Source organism: Hydra vulgaris, chromosome 06 (assembly GCF_038396675.1).
Source record: "Hydra vulgaris chromosome 06, alternate assembly HydraT2T_AEP".
Classification (NCBI taxonomy): domain Eukaryota; kingdom Metazoa; phylum Cnidaria; class Hydrozoa; order Anthoathecata; family Hydridae; genus Hydra; species Hydra vulgaris.
Window position 1 is genome coordinate 56,082,501 of NC_088925.1, and position 20,577 is coordinate 56,103,077.

At 28.4% G+C, this 20,577-nt stretch overlaps 1 protein-coding gene across 2 annotated transcripts in view; it reads left to right on the plus strand.

The window, feature by feature from the left end:
• The window catches only part of LOC136081085 (uncharacterized), a 92,270-nt gene extending 79,473 nt beyond the window's left edge, over window positions 1–12,797 (plus strand). For both annotated transcript variants that reach the window (XM_065798376.1, XM_065798377.1), the window contains exons 7-9: window positions 11,583–11,645; window positions 12,173–12,214; window positions 12,667–12,797. In XM_065798376.1, the coding sequence (XP_065654448.1) occupies window positions 11,583–11,645; window positions 12,173–12,214; window positions 12,667–12,777 (216 nt within the window). In that variant the 3' untranslated portion in view covers window positions 12,778–12,797. The remainder of the gene's footprint in view (window positions 1–11,582; window positions 11,646–12,172; window positions 12,215–12,666) is intronic.
• The last annotated feature ends 7,780 nt before the right edge of the window (window positions 12,798–20,577 follow it).

The window sequence follows — 20,577 nt, forward strand, 5'->3', positions numbered from 1 at the left end:
GTTGTAAGTGCAAATAGTAGTGAGAAACTTTTAAAAAGTGGTAAAGAAAAGCAAAATAGAAAAATAAAAAAAAAAACACTTTATTATTGAGAAATCCAAACCAGCAATACCAGATAACGAATTTGTTATGAGTTCTTTTCAGTTTTAAAGAGGAGGAGCAACCTTACTTAATTTTAAATATTTTTTTTAGTTGATTAACTGCCAACTGGATTGTATATTTTACAGCACATCACTTTTAATCAGTCCATGCTTCCTAAAACATCAAAAAAGTTATTAATAATTGCTTGTTCAGTATACAAAAAAAAAAAGGAAATATGAAAGGTGTGTTGAATGGCATTGTAACATTGTAAGTGTATTCTTAGCCAAATAAAGGGTTCGTGGCTTAAAGCTGGATCTCCTCTTCAATCAGATAATAACTTGATTCAAAAGCTAAACAAGTTGAACAAACAATATTGTAATTTAAAAAAAAACATGCATAGGATGTCTTCTTAAGAATTTAAAAAGCAACAAGACTTGAGCAACAAAGAACTGGGAAAATTTTTTTGGGCAAGAACACCTGACTGACAAAACTGGATAAAAAAGGACAAAAATCTGACCTAGATAAGAAAGAGGACCTAGAATTTATATACAATCAAGAATGCAACAGGAAGTTATTTCTTGGGCCAGAAGATAAGAAATACAGCGAGAAGGTAATCCATTTCATAACCTTTTACTGAATTTAAAAACTCACGTTTCGCCACTTTTTCCACTATTGATTTTTATTTTTGCTCCATTACTTTTTACATTATTATCTTTTTTAACTTGAAAAACTTTTGATAAAGAAATTTGAAAAGATTAGTATTAAATAATAGTAGTATATGTTGTTTAGGTTTGGGAGAGTACAAGAAAAAGAAATCCATCTGAAAAAAATGCTGCAAAATCAGCGGAATTAAATTCAGAGTTGGAATTTAGTTTGAACACGAGTGAAGATTCATCGTTTGACTCAGATTTACAGAAAGCTGAGATTCTAAGAGATATTATTTCTGGTAATGTTGCCCTAACTGCTACAATTACTAATATTTCTCCCAATGTTTTGACAAAAGTTACTGCTGCAATCCTTGATAGTTCTAGCGTTGGTCTTACAAATGTAAGTCGCATCAGGTCAACAGCATCTAGAAAGATGAAACAAACAGCTCAAAAAATGGCAGTTATTTGTAAAGATGTCAAACTTAGCATCCAAGCATCTCCCTACCCATGCATCGTTCATTTTGATGGAAAAACACTTTATGAATTCAACAATGGAAAAAAACTAATGCATAACAGGCTAGTTGTTCCGGCAATTATTGATAAGGAGTCACATCTTCTTGGTGTTGCACCATTAGCCTCTTCATCAGTGGATGTCAGTATAATTTAGTGATAAAACTCCTAAAATAGCACAATCTTGAATCAAAGATTGGATTACTTTGTTTTGATACAATATCAAGCAATACAGGTATACATAAAGGACCTCTAATAATAATATCTAATGTGCTAGATAAGTATCTAATTCTCTTGGCTTGCAGACATCGTGCTTCTGAGTTAAGAATCACACACTTCTTTTAAGCTGTAATAAATGAAAAAACTACAGCCCCTGATAATCCTCTGTTTAAACAACTTAAAAACTTGTTCGAGCAGCCTCAATTTTGAGTGTAAACCATCTTTGTTAGTTAAGTTTTCTTGGGAAGAAGTTAAGGGAGCTGTTGTTGAAAAAGCTGTTACAGAATCTCTTGACTATTGTAGGTCCTACTTATCAAGAAATAATATTGTCAGAGAAGATATAAAAGAGTTAGCAGAGCTCATGGTCACCTATCTTTTTGCTTCTAATATTAAAATTATCAAAGACTGGAGCTGTTCATCATGCAAGATTTCTAAGGAAATCTCTATACTATTTAAAAATGCAAGTTCTTTCAAATAAAATCTTCTTCAAAAATTTCTTCAAAAAAACAAAGATTATATTAAGTTGATAACAGAATTTGTCGCTTGCTTTTATGCAAAGGGGTATCTGCAATCAAATGATACAATCAAAGCTCCTTATATGGATGTTACTGCCATTTATCAAATACATCAGTATAAAGCAGTATATAAAAAACCAGATGCCATAGATGTTGTGTTAAATTCTTTATTCAAACATACATGGTATTTAGATTCAACTCTGATTCCTTTAGCCTTGCTGGATGATGGGGTTGAACCTGAAGAGAAAAATAAAATTGCTGCTGCAATATTATCACATCCAAAACCAGCGTCATGCTATTTTAAAACAAAAAATAAACTTAATAAAGACATAAAAAAAGTGTTAACACTTGAACTAAAGATTCATCAACAACCTCCTAGCTTAGCTCCTTTGGTCAATGAATTCTCCTGGTTAATGTTTGAGATGATTAGAATAGATAAACAATGAATTGAAGACTGGCTGACCTTGCCACCTCAATATTGGCACACGCAATCTTCATATAGATCATTTTTAAACTTTGCAAAAAGTATTGTTTGTGTAAATGATCATGCTAAGAAGGCAATGGGAATGATGCAGCATCATTTTCCCCGCTACAGAAATGAGGAGGAAAAACAAAATAGACTTATTGCTGTGGACAAGGTTCGTTCAATTCTTAAGACATCAGACCGCAAATCCTTATCAACCAAGAAAATAAACTTTAAAAAATTTTCTAAAAAGGTTAAAATAAAATGAAATTTCTTTTTGATACGTCAAACAATGTGATTATATATAAGTCATATAAGTGTAGAATTATTATGCATTCTTTTGTTAAATGCGCATGAAAATTATTTTTTTTTTGCATACTTTTTTACAAGATCTCTTTTCATTTTAAACAAAAAGTATGAAAAAACCAGAATGCACATTAATCTAAAAAATAACAATTTGGACCATTATGAGCACATTTTAAAAATAAAAATTACAAAATATTGAGATTTGCCTTGCACTCGCAACTAAGTTACTTGGAAACTATTTAGGGGTTTTTTTAGGGTATTTTGATGCTTGAGCAGAATGTAAATGGCAATATTTTTGGAAAATTTTTTTGTAATTGTATTTTTTTTATATTTGCCCAAAATTTGGTTTCTTGTTAATTCACATTTAAAAAATTTTGTTTTTTTGACCACCTTTAATGTGTATATATACATATATATATATATATATAAATATATATATACATATATATATATATATATATATATAATATATATATATATATATATATATGTATATATATATATATATATATACATATATATATATATATATATATATATATATATATATATATATATATATATATATATATATATATATATATATATATATATATATATATATATATATATATATATATAAAGATATAGATAGCCCTTTTTTTGGTGCAAATCTCTTTCAAATTCAAAATTTTTAAGTGTAATTTTTAATTCTTGTGCTTCGGTATTAGCTGAAATATCTTTAGAAGCAACATCAATTCTGATAGGCAATCTATATATATATATCAGAATTGATATATATATATATATATATATATATATATATATATATATATATAGAGAGAGAGAGAGAGAGAGAGAGAGAGAGAGAGAGAGAGAGAGAGAGAGAGAGAGAGAGAGAGAGAGATTGCCTATCGGCAATCATCAGGCATGAAGTACAAAATCAAAAATATAAAAAACCATTTAAAAATTACTAACTACGGTAGAATGAGTTCTGACATTATAGTACAAGAAGATGTAATGGAAAACTAATCTTTGCTATCAAATAATGAAAGGAGAAATTTATTTTTGTGTCTGCATTTAGAGACTAATTCGCCTCTTTTGTTTAGCAGATTGTTTCCTTTGTAAAATAATATTTTTAATGGTTTGCATAACGTAGCTTAAATGAGGCTTCGCTTATCCCAATGTATACTTTATCATTGTATTGAGGTTTATTTGAGCTTACGGTGGCTTGGTAAACAATGTTGATGGACAAGCAATTGTTGTTCAGTGGACAAAGAGATTTTTTAATACAATTGCAGGCTTTTTCTGATAATTTTACATCACCATATAGATAGATAGATTTGATGTTTGGCATACAGGAGTACCTTATCTTAATTGTGTTTCTGTTAAATATTTTGTGTAGTTTGTGGTTTTAAGAAAAATCTTGTCAATTAGGGTTAAAAAGCGTTGACCAATTTTGGTTGTAACATTTTTACTAAATGGAGGATTGTACCAGATTATGTTTTGTTTGTGGTTATTTTTTGGAACATTTTTTGTGCTTGGTTTATATGTCAACTTATAAGTGTATCCCGATTGCTTTAATGCGTCTTCATAAAGGTGTGTCGATTTATTAAAAATAACTTCACTTGATGAGTTGGCAGACAATCTTGTACTATAACATCAGAACTCGTTCTATTGTAGTTTGTAATTTTTAAACGGTTTTTTATATTTTTGATTTTGTACTTCATGCCTGATGAAACTTTTAATGAAACTTTAAGTTCCATTAAAAGTTGTTTTTTCTAAAATTTAGCTATAAAATGCTGTTTTTGAAAAAATATATATTTTCTTAATTATTGAGCACTCTACAACGATCAAGAGTTAGTATTTTTAATACTAAATCATACAACAACAATATATATATATATATATATATATATATATATATATATATATATATATATATATATATATATATATATATATATATATATATATATATGAAGAGTCCAGAGGATAAAATGGCAAAGTCACATTTTATTAGTTTTGAGATAATCAATTTTTAAGTTTCAATATTTTTTGATAATAATTTTATTACAAAGTGACCCTTTTTAATAATTCCACACTATTACCTAATTCATGAAGGTAAAATCAAGAAATATTTATTTCGACTTGAAAAATACAAGTTTTATCAATTAATATTTAAAGTAGGGTCAAAACTGACTATGCCGTTTTGACCCTACTTAAATTTTTATTAACAATATATAAAAATAAAAAAAAATTATCATTAAAAAATTATCATCTTCTTTTTATCAAAATTAATAATTTAATTAAAAAATATCAAAGATTATAGGAGATTTTGAATGCTAAATATATAATTATATATTGTTTGCAATTTGGATCTTTATTGATCTAAATTCTGCTGGATTTATAACTGTACTAACTATGGATAATAATGTGTGCATCATCCTTATTTAATTTAAGATTTAATATATTACAATATTTAGAATTTTAATTGCTCACGTTATTAAACACGCTAAAATTTAATTTCAAAAGACTTTCAAAATAAAGTATAAAAACAAAAATTTTTTTTAAACAAAAGAACTTAAAAAAAAAGAAGTTATTTTCATATATATTCATCATCTTAATCTGTGTTGTCATCATATGGTAGTGAATCAAAAAAATCAGGTTCGTTTGTAAACTTTTTAAGTACCTGAAGATCTTTATATTTAGATATTGATATACACAGTCTTTCACTATACAAGTTTAAAGGGTTCTCGAATATTGCCAGTTTTCTTTTTCTTCTTACATTTTGACAAATGAATGATTTTAAATATTCCAACAGTCTCTGTAAGACATTACCATTCTAACTGTAAGACATAACCATTCCAACAGTCTCTGTAAGACATTATTCCAGGAGAGTTAACAGAAAAAAACACTTCTTGAAGTTGTCTTGTAGCTACAGGACGCGCAGCTTTATAAAGAGGATTCAAGAAATGAGTCACATTTTTAAACATATCCTGCTTAGGTTCAAATACATGAAATGGAGTGGGGCATTTGCGAGCACATATAAAAATTTCAACCCAATCAGAAGGTATATCGACTCGAGATTTGCAGTTAATGAGACTCGTTCTTAGTCACATTCCATGTAGGAATGACCCCTTTCAGGAAAGGTAATTCTAATGGAGTCAAATCTTTTCTTATGCTGAATCATATAATCCAAAAACCAAAAGGCTGTATAGTTTTTACTTTGCTCAGCACAAGAATCACAGAATAAATTTATGTTTTTGACTAATGGGCTTAAGTGATGCATAAAAAAATCATATAACATTGATGTCACTTCATCTGAACCCTTTTTGGCAACAGTTTCGTCGTAACTATAGATAAAAATGTCTTTATTAGCCAATAATTGAATGTTGAACGAGAAAAATGAAAGTTTTTTCTTATAATAAAAATCATTGCTAGAATTATTTGGCATGTTGAAATTTTTTTGATAGTCAAATGCAATGACTTCATAGTTTTACTCTCGCAGCACTTTCAGTCTAGACTCAGTTTCAGCCGTTTTTTGGTGCAAATCTCTTTCAAATTCAAAATTTTAAAGTGTAATTTTTAATTCTTGTGCTTCGGTATTAGAAATATCTTTAGAAGCAACATCAATTCTGATTCTAAGTTCATCACATATAGCACATTTGTCTGTTCGAGAGTAACCAAAAGCAATATTAAACTTATTGTTAAATATTGTTCTATATGACTCATAGCAAATCTTTACATTTGGATGAAGTATAACAAACATGCTATACTTTTTATTTGTATTCAGTTCTTCAGGTAAATAAATGCGTCTAGTTTTCTCTTTAGAATAGTGTGACTGCCTTCCTCTGAATGATGAAATATGGGTTATTATTTTTTTACGTACATCACCTGGAATCTCATGCGGCCTTATAAAATGTTTTCTTCTCATATCTTTAGGTGGCTCACCTAAAATTATATTGTTAAGTTTGCATTAAGTGTAAAATCAATGAAAATTTATACTAGAAATAAGATTTTTCACACATTGTTGTCTTTTTCAACTATTATAATTATTATTCTTCTACAAAAACTCCAATTTAAAAAAAAACACTGCACCTGTAGTAGAAATACTTCTTTTTATTGTTTCCACTCTACCTTTTGTTATTCCAAATATAGAAAGAAAGGCTTTGAAACACACTTGCACAAAATGAGATTTACCATTATTTACAAACAATTTATATTGGAAGCTAAAAATATTAACTCTGCTTACATTATTTACATGGTCTTCTTCTTTTTATATTGTTTACCAATATAAGTCCAGCAAGAAAAGAATCTTGCATTTCTTTGCTTGTTATGAAATGAATGATTTTAATAAGCTCTGTTTTCCTCATTTTTAACTTCAAAACAATTAAATTTGACGCAGTTACAGTTCGGACCAGTTTTATGATCAGAAAGTTTCTGCTTTTTCTGAAATTGTGACGACCTTCCTTTAAATTTTCTTTTTCTGGATTTACTCGTGGCTTCAACAAGTTCATCACAATCAGTCATCTTTTACTGAGTAAATTAAATTTTTGAAATAAATCATTGGATATCAAAATCATGTGGCTGAAGACCCTGTTCAGTTTGCTCTTTTTTTCATTGTAAACATTGGACTTCTCCGGTTTTTCCATTGTACCTGGTTTTTTCATTTTAATTTTTCAAGTGGTAAAAAATGTTTTTTTTATCTTAAATTATTATTTAAAATATAATTTTAAAAACTTTCTATAAGACAAGCACAATAGATTAAAAAAACTGAAAATGTGACTTTGCCATTTTTCCCCCTGGACACTTCATATATATATATATATATATATATATATATATATATATATATATATATATATATATATATATATATATATATATATATATATATATATATATATATATATATATATACCAGTGAGTGACATCTGAGTCTTGTGATGGTTTGACTCCCATCGATTAAGTCTTGCTTTAAATGAATTTACTGAATTAGCTTTAACAACATTTTCTGGCAATGCATTCAAATTACTTGCAGGTCGATTTAGTAAAATATTTTCTCTATAATTATGTACAAAAAACTCTTAAGAATACTTTAGGTTAAGACATTGAGTACAATTAGATTTGAAGGACTTATTTTTTTAAATTAAACTTTATCATAACCTTTAAAAAATTTTTACAGTTAAATTATATCACCTCTTTTTTTAACTAGTGAGGGCATTCTAAGACAAGGCAGTCAATCTTCATAGCCTAATTTATTGATTGAAGGTATTAATTTAGTGGCACGACGTTGTATTCTTTCTAAAATGGCAATATCTCATTTTGATAAGGAGCCTATACTGGTACTGCAAACTCTAGAAGAGGTCAAACAAAAGAAAGATATAGAGATTTTAGCAGTTTTACATCAAATTAAACAAAAAATTTCAGTTTTACATTAAATTAAACAAAAAATTTCTTTATTATGCCCAACATGCAGTTTGCTTAGCTTGCACTTGATAAGACTTGATTTTTCCACTTCAAGTTATTTGAAAAAATCACCAATAAGTCCATTTCCAAATCTCATATGTTGAGTTTACAACCATTTATATAAATTGGATATCTCTTATTTTTATAGCCATAGCGCATAACTAAACATTTGTCAATATTAAAGTTAAGCAACCAATCTTGTGTCCATATGCAGTGTTCTAATTGCATTGTAATTTATTATGTAACTCATCAGAAGAACTAATCGACATGCTTTTTGTCATCAGTATATAGTTTTGAAATATTTTTAGAGACTCAGGAAGATCATTTATATAAAGTATAAAAAATAGTAGACCCAATACGGATCCTTGACGAACTCCATTATACACATCAGCCCAAGTTAAAACATAATTTCCCAAAATAACTCTCTGCCTTCTATTAGATAAGAAAGCTTAAAACCAATAAAGTGTTGTAAACCAACAAACACCATACGATTGTAAACCAACAAACACCATACGATTCAATTGTAAACCATTCGATTAACAATTCGATTGTAACAATTGTAAACCATTCGATTAACCATTCGATCAACAAACACCATACGATTCAATTGTAAAGTTGTAAACCAACAAACACCATACGATTCAATTTTTAAGATAAACCTTTGATGTGGAACAGTATCAAATTACTTTTATAGTCAAGTAAAACTACATCCACTAAATTTCCATGATCAACATTCCTTGTAATATAATCCAGAGTTTCAAGTAACTTTGTAATGCATGACCTATTTTTAACAAATCTGTTTTTAACAAAACTTTTAATCAAATACTGTTGATTAGCTATAATATTATTTTCATGAAAATACTTTTCAAACTTATTTTTTATTATGTCTTGAAATATTTTAAAAGTAACACATGGAATATATATATATATATATATATATATATATATATATATATATATATATATATATATATATATATATATATATATATACACATATATATATATATATATATATATATATATATATATATATATATATATATATACACACACACACACACACACACACACACACACACACACACACTGGGCTTAAAGTAGGGGGAATGCAGGGGAACACCATTCCTCCTTTGCCAACAAACCATGAAATTGTTCCGCTTCCATTTTTTTTTTTTTTTTTTTTATTTGCATCCATTCTGCCATTGCGTTTTTGAGTCATTTCTTTTTAGTTTTACAATGGGATCATCCATTAGTTATGCAACTCTTACTTTATTTTATTAATAAAAGTAAAAGATCATTTTCACGCAGTGAATTTCATTGATTTTAAACAGCTTTTTTATTCTATTAATTTTTATTTGACTTTAAACAGCGAAAAAATTATATGTTTTTGGACGATTTATGGATGATCCAAAAGAGCATGTAATAAAATGAAACAAAGTAAAATAAAATTCAATCGTAAAAGAATACTTTTCAGCAGGGGCAGTTCTAGGATTTAAATAAAGGGGGCAAATTCTTAAAAAGTGCCGACTGCATTCTGAAAAAAATGAAACATTCTCAAAACTAAAAAATCACCTGACTGAAATGTATCAAATGCCCAATTCCCCAAAAAGTATTTAATTATTATTATTAAGAATACTATTTTTGATTATTTTTTTGATTATTATTAATTGTTAAATAAAAAATACAAAACCATTTCCGTAAATGTAAATGGCTTCACAACATTAACAGCAAAAGTTGTCAAGTTTCTTTCAGGTAAAGCATTTGTTGTAGTTAACATTTTTAACTGCTTTATTGATATTCTTTATAATTTAACACGGGACTCAAATGAGAGAGCTAAATTTATAAATCTTGCACTCTTAAAACTCTTTTTTTAAAAATCTGACATTAATGTTTGATGCATTGGAAGAAATTAAATCAACTTAAGAAGTTCAACAATTAATGAAATTTCCGCCCTGCATATCTTGTCTCATATCTTTTTTCGAAGGGAAAAATTCTAGAGGAGATAATTTAATTCTAGAGGAAATAATTTAATCATATTTTATATTATAAAATAATTATAAAATAAATTTATAAAATAAATTTATAAAATAATTATAAAATAAATTTATAATTATAAAATAAAATTTATAATTATAAAGTAAAATTTATAATTATAAAATAAAATTTATAATTATAAAATAAAATTTATAATTATAAAATAAAATTTATAATTATAAAATAAAATTTATAATTATAAAATAAAATTTATAATTATAAAATAAAATTTATAATTATAAAATAAAATTTATAATTATAAAATAAATTTATAAAATAATTATAAAATAAATTTATATTATAAAATAATTTAATTCTAGAGAAGATAATTTAACATGGGACTCAAATGAGAGAGCCAAATTTATAAATCTCGCACAAAAACTCATTTAAAAAAAATCTGGCATTAATGTTTGATGCATTTGAAGAAATTAAATCAACTTAAAAAGTTCAACAATTAATGAAATTTCCACCTTGCATCTCTTGTCTCATATCTTTTTTCGAAGGGAAAAATTCTAGAGGAGATCAAACTGACCATTGAAAATGGTATTCTCCAAGATGTGAATATATCAGACGGCAGAAATCAATCTTTAACTTATCAGGCTACCCTCTATCAGAAGATACTATTAAGTCAGGCATAGAAACTGATAATGAAAAGCACATCTTGACTCAATCAATGTAATGCTTTGAACCATATTCATGGCCAAGATATGATCAAAATAAAATACAAATTTTCCAAGAGTTTTTGGAAACTGCTGAAAGGATAATGCAACTTTCTGTTTGTTAATTTTTTTTTTGTGAAAAAATAGGAGCATTGTGAATTTAAGGATCATTTTAAAGGTCAAGAGCATGTATCAGTTTCATGTGATCATATTTTCCAAACATTGGAGCGGCTCAGATTGCTACAATTAAAACGTCTGTATTCTTCATCAATGATTATACCTGTGAGCACTGCAGAATTTGAAAGGGGCTTTGCAATCACGAGCAATCAATTTTTACACAATCATATAAATTGCAATCAATTTTTGTATAATCATATAAGACATATTTTTATCATTTAGAAAGGATTAAAATTTCTATTTTCTTGAATGGTCTATTTATTAATGGTGCGAATGAGCCCTAAAAATAATGGTAAAATTTAGCTCCCAAAACTTTTGAGAACGAAAGCTAGAAAAAAGTTTGTGAAATTTATTTACAGAGTAATCAATAAGCTATTTTTTAGATTATATATTCAATTTTATTTATTTGCATATATTTATTTGTAAATAATTGTATGCATATATTTAAATTATATAGCTTAATAAATATTTTATTATGTTTTTAATTAATACATTTTTATTACTTTTTTTTTTTTTCAGAATAAAGATAACGAAAAAACAGTTGATAATTTTAATAATAAAATTGATGAGAACAAAAATCAGGTATTTTAGTGGTTAATATAACAATAACAGTGTAATATTCAAATTTTAGTTTTAATTTTTTATTTTAATTTTTTTTTTAGTTTTATTGTTTATGCTATTTGTACTTAATTTTAATTTTTGCTGCTTTTATGATTTTGTTTAAATTTTACAATTAAATTTGTAAAATAACATGAAGAATTACACAAGAAAATTAATTAGAGAAAAAATTAAGCCAAAAAAATACCTTGAAAATAAAAAAAAGTTTATTTTTTTAAAAAAAAACATTTTATCAACAATTAGGGTTTTTATGCTTTTGTGCACAACATTCTTGTTTAAACTTTGAATGCAACATTTTGAATAATTTTTTAAAACTTTTCAACCCTTTTCTGGGAATAGAATTATTTTTAAATTTGGTTTCCAAGAATTTTCCAAGAATTAAAAGTGATCCAGTTTTCAAGGTTCATACTTCATAGATACTATGCCTCACTTGTCTTATAAAGTTCATACTTAGAGTATCCCTTAATTTTTTAATTACCTTTTTATTTTAGATACTTAGTTTGAACAACCAGTTAAAAGAGCAAAAGATTTTGGTTTGTTTAATTTTATTTAGTTTGTTAATTTTGTTAATTTTTTGGATATTTATGATTTTAAGAAATGAATCAATATTGTCATCTTTTTTTATTTTACATCATTATTAATTATTTTGTTTATAATAATATACTGATAAAATAATTTTCGTTCAGAGATGTTTTCGTTCAGAGATGTGAGAATAATTAATAAATATTTTAGATTTTACCTTAGGGTAAAATCTAAAATGTTATTGAACAAACAGTAAATCAACTAAACATTAAATTTAACGTTTTGTTTGTTCAATTGTTCGTTGTTTAATCATCAAAGAAAATTTGTATTTTTTGGACCAAATAGAATCAAGAATTACTCATATAAATGTATATGTCTATAAATACTTAAGAAATACTTCATCAACTTCTATTTAAAAAATTTTTTCTTTTTTTATTACTAAAAAAATACTTTTAAATTTCAGATTACGAAAATCGCCAACAAAGCTGCTATTTCTACCGAAACTACATTTTTAAATTGGAAACTTTTGTGTGGAATTTTATTTGTATTTTTTTCAAATCATTTCTTCACTTAAATATGATTTGTTTGTTACCATCATAGCAGAATTCAATGCTGTTCTTTATCTGCTTTTTAAATCAGATAGACACTTCCTCTTGGAATTAATATATATATATATATATATATATATATATATATATATATATATATATATATATATATATATATATATATATATATATATATATATATATATATATATATATATATATATATATATTATATATATATCCAATTTATTTTGGTTTTTACCTTAATTTTTAATTTTTTTTTTTATAAAGTATAATATAGCGCAGTATATAAATTAGTTTTTTTTAATTATTCAAATAAACTTCATAAGTATATTTTGCTAAAACTTAAGAGTAATGTGTTGTTAAGTAAAAAATGTTTTTAGATATTTTCTAACAGATGATCTGCCAATCAAAATTTTCTTATTTGCATTCAGTAAAAGTGAAATGATTAGATGATTTTTTATCTTTCAACACACCATTTAACAACTCATTTACTTAAAACGTTTAAATTCCTTTAAATCTGCATCTAATATGGTGTCTAATTTTTTAAAAATTTTAATTTATTTAAACTTTAAATGAAGTTTATTTTTTTAACGACCTGAAATAATGTAACTTTTTACTTGAATTTTTGTAAATATATTTTGTTTAAAAAATCATTTTGTTTAAAAAATCTTTTTATTAGTTTACTTTTTACAAGCTTTTTTACATACATAAATATTATTTTATATCCATACAATATACTATGGGGCTGACCATAAAGAACGTCACCATTTTTTAAGGCAATTAATGACCTCCTCTCTCTCCATCCCCCCGCCGCCTCCTTCCTTCATTCATTTTTTTTACCAAATGCCTTTTTTTTTCCTATACCCCTTCAAAAAGAATGCTATAAAGTCGTCATCCCTCCCCTTTTTTACAAGCAAATTACAAGTCACAAAGCTTACAAGTTCTCTGAGACAAACTTAATTGAACAGAGGGATAAAACAGATCATAAGAAGGATGTTTGAATGATTTCAATGATCGAGGAATGGTGCTCTGAATATTGGATGCGATAAGAAAAAATGCAGAACGGAAACAATTATTGCTGGCGAAGTCTGAAGCGGCCACAGCTTTTAAGCCATCTCCTGACTAACAGATTAAATTGGTAGTATGATTAATAGAAATCGATCGGAAATAACATGGAAATAAGAGCTCCTTCTCAAAGACCAACATCCAAAATCCTCGAAATTTCACAACTTGCGCGAAATAATGATTAGTGCACACATGAGAGACAAACCAGTCCTGATTCTTTGAAAAGAGATGACGAGGATTGAGCTCCGTCTTGTCGTCTGGGTTGATATACTCAGCCATCGTTAGGAACTGATCAATCATCAGAATGAGAAGACCAAACTACAGCTCTTTTCAAAAAGTTTCGTTTCTCCGACAAAAGATCCACTTTCCTGCTTTAAATATAAATTGTGATGGAGGATCAATCCCTCCAACTCTTCACTCTTTGGAGCCATCCTTCTCTTGGCTTGATTGAAAGCGCTTCGTCCTCGCGCAATCGGGGTAATGAATAAAGCATCCAAAGCATTTTTTTTTAAATTATTAATTGCTGTAAACAAAATTGATATTTAAAAAAAAAAATAGTATGTTGATAGGTCACAATAACAAATATCAAAAAGAAAACTATACCAATTTTGAATTTAGCGTATCGTGGATTTTCATCTGGTTCGATATCAACCCTGAAGACAACCATTTGTTTGAACAACTTGATCAAAAGGTCTTTTATAATTTATTTTTTTTAATCAAACTCCGGCAAAAAAGTTTAAAGTCCCATTGGTGATTACACGCTGTCGATGATAAGCGCTTTCCAGATTGAACAGCAACTTAAGTGGGGCTGAATTAGGAGACTGTGTTAGGATTTCTTAGCCCATCTGGTTTGATTTTGATTTCTATGTAGATGGACGGGATGAACTTTGCAGCGATAACCGATTGTAATCTGGAAAAAAAATGCGATATTCTATATGCATCACAATAGGAGCTTGGTTTTAGTAGGGGTGATTCCGATTGGGTTTCGAAGTACAAAAGAGAGCAAACTTTTTCCAAATTTCTTATAGTTGCGGTACAAAATGAATCATTGACGTGACTTAATTTGAAGCCGTTTTGAGCCCGCATCAGCTTGACTGGAACCGAGTGGACTTGTCTCTTTCCTTCAAGCATATCGCTCTGTTTCGGCAGCAACCAAGTATATAAAGCACTTCTACTTAGATGGTAGCTCTTTATTCTAGATCTCGGCGTGTAAAGTAATTGAAAAAATTAATAGTGATTAGTTTAGAGGCTGAAAACTTATATTTATAAACACCTGCAGTTTCAAAGAAAATTATAAAAATTATATAAATTATTATTCATTTCTACAAAAATTGTTGTAACTTATTATTACATGGTGCGATAGCATTACCTGATTTATTACAGTTTTTCTATCTTTTGATTTGTATTTTGACTTTATATTGCCAATAAATTGTTCAGATTATAATAAATTGTTCAGATTATTCCTGTTCAGAGTATTCGTGATCTTTTTTTATAATGGTTTTTTCTTCAACATCTGTTCAAAAGTCACTTTATTTTCTGCTCTTCATAGCAACTATTTCTAGAATTAAAACAACAAGCTCTGCTTTAATTGGATCTGGTGCACGAGTCTTGTCTTTCCTTTTTCTCAATTTGACTGTGCAGGAGTGTCGTTTCGAGAGGCATCATGACGTATAATCAACGACATTATCTATTGACTTAATAACTTGTTCCAAATCAGGCTAAAACTCTAAAAAAAAACTGCCAGTGAAATAAACAGATTGCTTTGTTGTTTATGGGCCCAAAATAATATAAAAAACCCATTTTGTTTCAAGAACGTTGAGGTATATTTTGGGGTCAGAGTCCTTACTTGGACCTCTGAATATTGCTTTTATTTTATCTTATTCCATATTCTATGGACTTCTTTTTAACAATCAGCTTTTTTCTTAGTTGGGTGAGTATTAGTATAAAATTTTTAAATTAAATTCAAAAGAGTATTTTCATCTATCTTTTAACAATGGACATGCAAAAATTTTATGTTACAAAATACACGGGCGCGCATTTACCCCACAATTTGTGGTAAACGAGCACCTGATTTTTTTTTTTTGATAATATTATTGAATATATATATATATACAGTATCGGACAAAACAAGTGCAACTAAATAATGCTTATTTAGTTTCTTTATATAAAAGTGCTGCATTTTTTCAATTTAGAGAAATAACTATGTAACTGTTTAGAGACAAAGTTCTTCAAGTTTTATTCATCACAAAGTTCATTATTTGTACACGAAAATTAATAAATTAATCAGAAGTATTAAAAAAAGTTGATTTCCTTCTGGACAAAACAAGTGCAACTCGACAAAATGTTGACCAAACTGTATTTCGCTATCAATACTTCGTGGCGAATCTTTTGTTGTCGATCACAGCCTTGCATCTTCGAGGCATAGATTCGATAAGGTGATCAATGAAACTTTGTGGAATCGCTGCCCAGGCCTTTTGGATTTGTTCAAACAGTTGATCCTTATTACGAACATCTTCACGATTAGTTCTGCAGTTGACGATCTCCCACAGGTTCTCGATAGGGTTGAGATCCGGAGATTGAGGCGGCCAATCCATCACCGATAGGTGGTTGTCTTGAAACCACTGCTTGACTACTTTTGCAGTGTGTTTTGGATTGTTGTCTTGCTGAAAAACCCATTTTATTGGCATATTCCATTCAGCATGAGGAACATAACATCTTTCAGGATATTTTTATACATTTTATAAAACGGTCCATTATTCTATCGTTGTGATTTATCAGACCTAGACCGTTAGCAGAAAAATACCCCCAGACCATTACATTGCCTCCACCATGCTTCACGGTCTTATAGCAGTAACGAAAATCTAGGCGTTTTCCGGCCGGTCGACGTACACGGCAAATGCCATCGCTCCCAATGATGTTGAACTTCGATTCATCACTGAACAGGAGAGTTTGCCATTTCTGCACATTCCAGTCAATATGAGATTTAAGTAAACAGGAGTCTTTTCTTCTAGTTTTTCAGTGAAATCAGCGGTTTCTTTGCAGGGCGTCGAGAAAACAATCCGGCTTCAACAGCACGTCGTCTGATTGTTCGGTCCAATACAGGCAGCTCTAATTGCTTTTGTATCTCGACTGATGATATCCAGGAATCCTTCTTGACGGATCTGGCGATCATAGAATCCTCTCTAGAAGTGGTGGAACGCGGTCTTCCACTTTTGTTATCTGCTGCCAACTTCCCCGTAGAACGATATTTGGAACATAGTCTTAATACGGTCCTTTTTTCACGCAATATTTACCACAAATACTTTTTTGTGACACTCCACTTACGTAATCGCCAATAATTTTCTTTCTTCGTTCCAATCCAAGACTGTCGGGAGCCATTTTTGCACTTGAAGTCATAAAAATAATAAAAGTAAATAATCACGCTTCTCAAGGCTTACCGTCTTACATCTACCTTGTGATGATACAATAATGCTTTGTGGAACACAACGTCTTGGTTGGATGTGGACTGTATTGATGTAATGAAACACTTGTTGTATTTCACATCTTGTAATGATGTTCTTCGATAAAACACTTTGATAAAACTCACTTCGATAAACTGTCTTGATAATACTGACTGATTGACTTCCATATACTGACTGATTTACATATCGATTTACATGTCTCTTATATAGTAAAATGAACCTGTGTGAACCTGTTCTGGAAGATTCTAGATGCTTCTTTTCGATGCTTCTGGAAGCTTCTGGATGCGTCTGGATGCTTCTGAATGATTCTGGATATTTCTGGGTGTTACTGGATGCTTCCAGATGCTTCTTCTGGAAACTTCTGGAAGCTTCTGCATGCTTCTGGAAATTTCTGGAAACTTCTGAATACTTCCTTTAACTATTAAAAAACTTCCGTGACGTTGACACGGACCAGACTTAAGAAAATAAAACAAACCAATAAAGTTGCACTTGTTTTGTCCGCTGCAAAATGGTACTTGTCAACGAAATTCTGCCTGTGTGCTGTCACCTGTCAGTTGATTGCTCATGTCATTGCATGCTATGACTCCAGACTCCTGAACTGTTTGTTTTGGTAGTATAGTATATGTATATATTTATATATATACATATACATACATAAAAATTTTCGCCAAATATATATTTTATTTGAACTTAGATAACAATATATAAAAAATATATAAATATATGAAACACACATATAATATTAACGCATATATAAGCCACCATTATTTTTTTCCAAAATTATATAGGTTGTTTTTTTCATATAGAGGACATGCACGATATTTAAAGATTGATTGGCTTTCTGTAACAAAGTAATCCAGAATTTGTGGTTCTTTGAAGGAGACAATTTTTCGGTTTGAAGCATCAAAATTTTGTCTAAAGTATTTAATATTTCAATTATTTATATTTTTTTATATTTACAACTTTGCCTATAAATTGATATGGTATCTTTTTTCCTTCAAATCTTACAACAACATGAGAACCTTCTGCTAATATTGCAGATATTGTAACCACTCCATGATCATGTATTCTTTCAGAGCAAATAATATGCAGAAATTGTAACCACTCCAGGATCACGTATTTTTTCAGAGCAATTAGATTTTAGTTAATAGGTGCTTTTATGTAGGTACTTGTCAAATTTTTTTTGCAAGTGTGCTTGTTTTTGATGGAAAAGTGAATAATAAAGGTCATAATCATCATCATATGAAAATCTTTTTTCTGTAAATAAATCTTTTTTTTAAGGTTTACTTTTTACTTGCTGTATACCATCAAATTGCTGTATTACCATGCTGTATTTCCGTGCTACCATGCTATACTACCAATTACCATGCTGTATACCATTAGATTTTTTTATCAAAAGCTTCTTGTAGCACTATGTACAACTTGGAGCTTGAGGACATATCATATTCAATTATTTCTTTAAAGCTATTCAAATTTAATTTAGAATTTCTTTTCTTTCTATATTTAAGGATTCATTAAGTTGAGTATTTTTTACTTTGGATAGCTTGTGTTTTGATTAAGATTTAAAAACAGAAGAACCTGTTGCAACATCGTCCAGTGAAACACTTTTTTATGGTAAAACCTTAACCTTTTCCCTGCGCATTACTGCCCCAGATTTTTTAGCAGAAGGTTGTCGAAGTCTTGCAAAACCTTCAAAATCTAATGGTGATCCTAAGTTCTGAGATGATTTTGATATGTCTGTCCTTGAAATCTTGTTAATAATTTTTTTTTTCTGTTTAGTGGGTAGATACCAGATGTTTTGAACCCATTTACAGTAAACTCTTGTATGTGATTCATATTAGTCAAGAGTTTAAGAAGCAATCTTAAAAAACATTTTTCAGTTAGTGATATATGAAATCTTCCTTTACCAGTTTTCCATTAAGTAATTACTTTTCTTCATGCTGATTTTATAGGTCCATTAACTGCAAGATCAAAAGACTGAAGCAAATGCGTACTATTAGGAGGTAAGAAGACCATCCTAATATTTTTAGTTTCACATATTACAATAATATTATTAGATAAAGGCTAAATTATCAACTATAAGAAGTTTTTGAGCGTTTTTGTCAACATATCTGAAGTAAGATGTTACTAATGTTTGCATCCAATCTTTAAAACAGTAGCCTGATGGCTACTGTTTTAAACCAGATTTTGTACGGTTATTGCGTGCATCAATTGGACCTCCTGGTATCCAACTGTCCGTCAAACATTCAGTTTTAAACACTGTGTATGGAGGAAGAAATACACCATTAGCAGTACATGGAAACATTATAGACACTGATGAGTTTATAACTCTTTCAGCATGTTTAGTACCTTTCCAGAACATCATTTGTTTTGATTTTGGGTCATCAGAAAGATTAGTTTCATCATAGTTTTTTTATATTTTATTACAAATCTTTTTTCATAGTATCTTCTAAATTATCATAAAACCTATTTACAGAATCTCATAAAATTGCAGCACGCATTCTAGAAATATTTTTACATGCTTGATTAGACAAAAGACATTTATGCCGCTCTAAAAATGATCTTACCCAATAATCACCAGGCATGGGTAGTCTTTTCCAGATTTGCTAAGAAAACTTTGTATAAATAATTCAAGATCTGTGCAATTGACATCTCCTCGTCTGGTACGAACTCTTTCGACCAACCACACTACTTTAGTGTATACCACAAATATGACAGATTAAAGTTCTGCGTAGTAAGTTTAGTAGCCTTGCCACATGTTTATAAGGTTCTCCATCATTAACAAGTTTGATAGCTTTTTTAAGTTTTGGACTGTTTTTGACTTGGTTTTAAGTAGTTTCTCTTCATTTCCACTAATCAGTTATTAAAGTGAAAAGTATGAGCCAAAAACTCAAATTATTTGTATCTTTAAATATTATTTTTATTATCAAAAATAGTTCAAGAATAAAAACCAGTTAATTTAAAAGGTGCTCATTTACCCCATATAAAAGTGCTTAATTACCTCACCTATATTTTATGAACAATTTGTTTATAAGGCTTTAAAAATTGTACGAGTTTATTTCAATACATGTATGGTATACTAAAGAAAAATTTAAAATTCTAAGAAAGTTTTAACTACAATTGCTTCCCTAAGTGTTAGGTATGTGAGATGAAGTTTTAAATTAATCAAATACTAGACTGTCATTAAAAATAACTTTGTTACAGTAATTTAAAGGTGAAAAAATTTTTGAAATAAAACTATTGTACGAAAAGTTATAACATTATAAGTGTCGAATT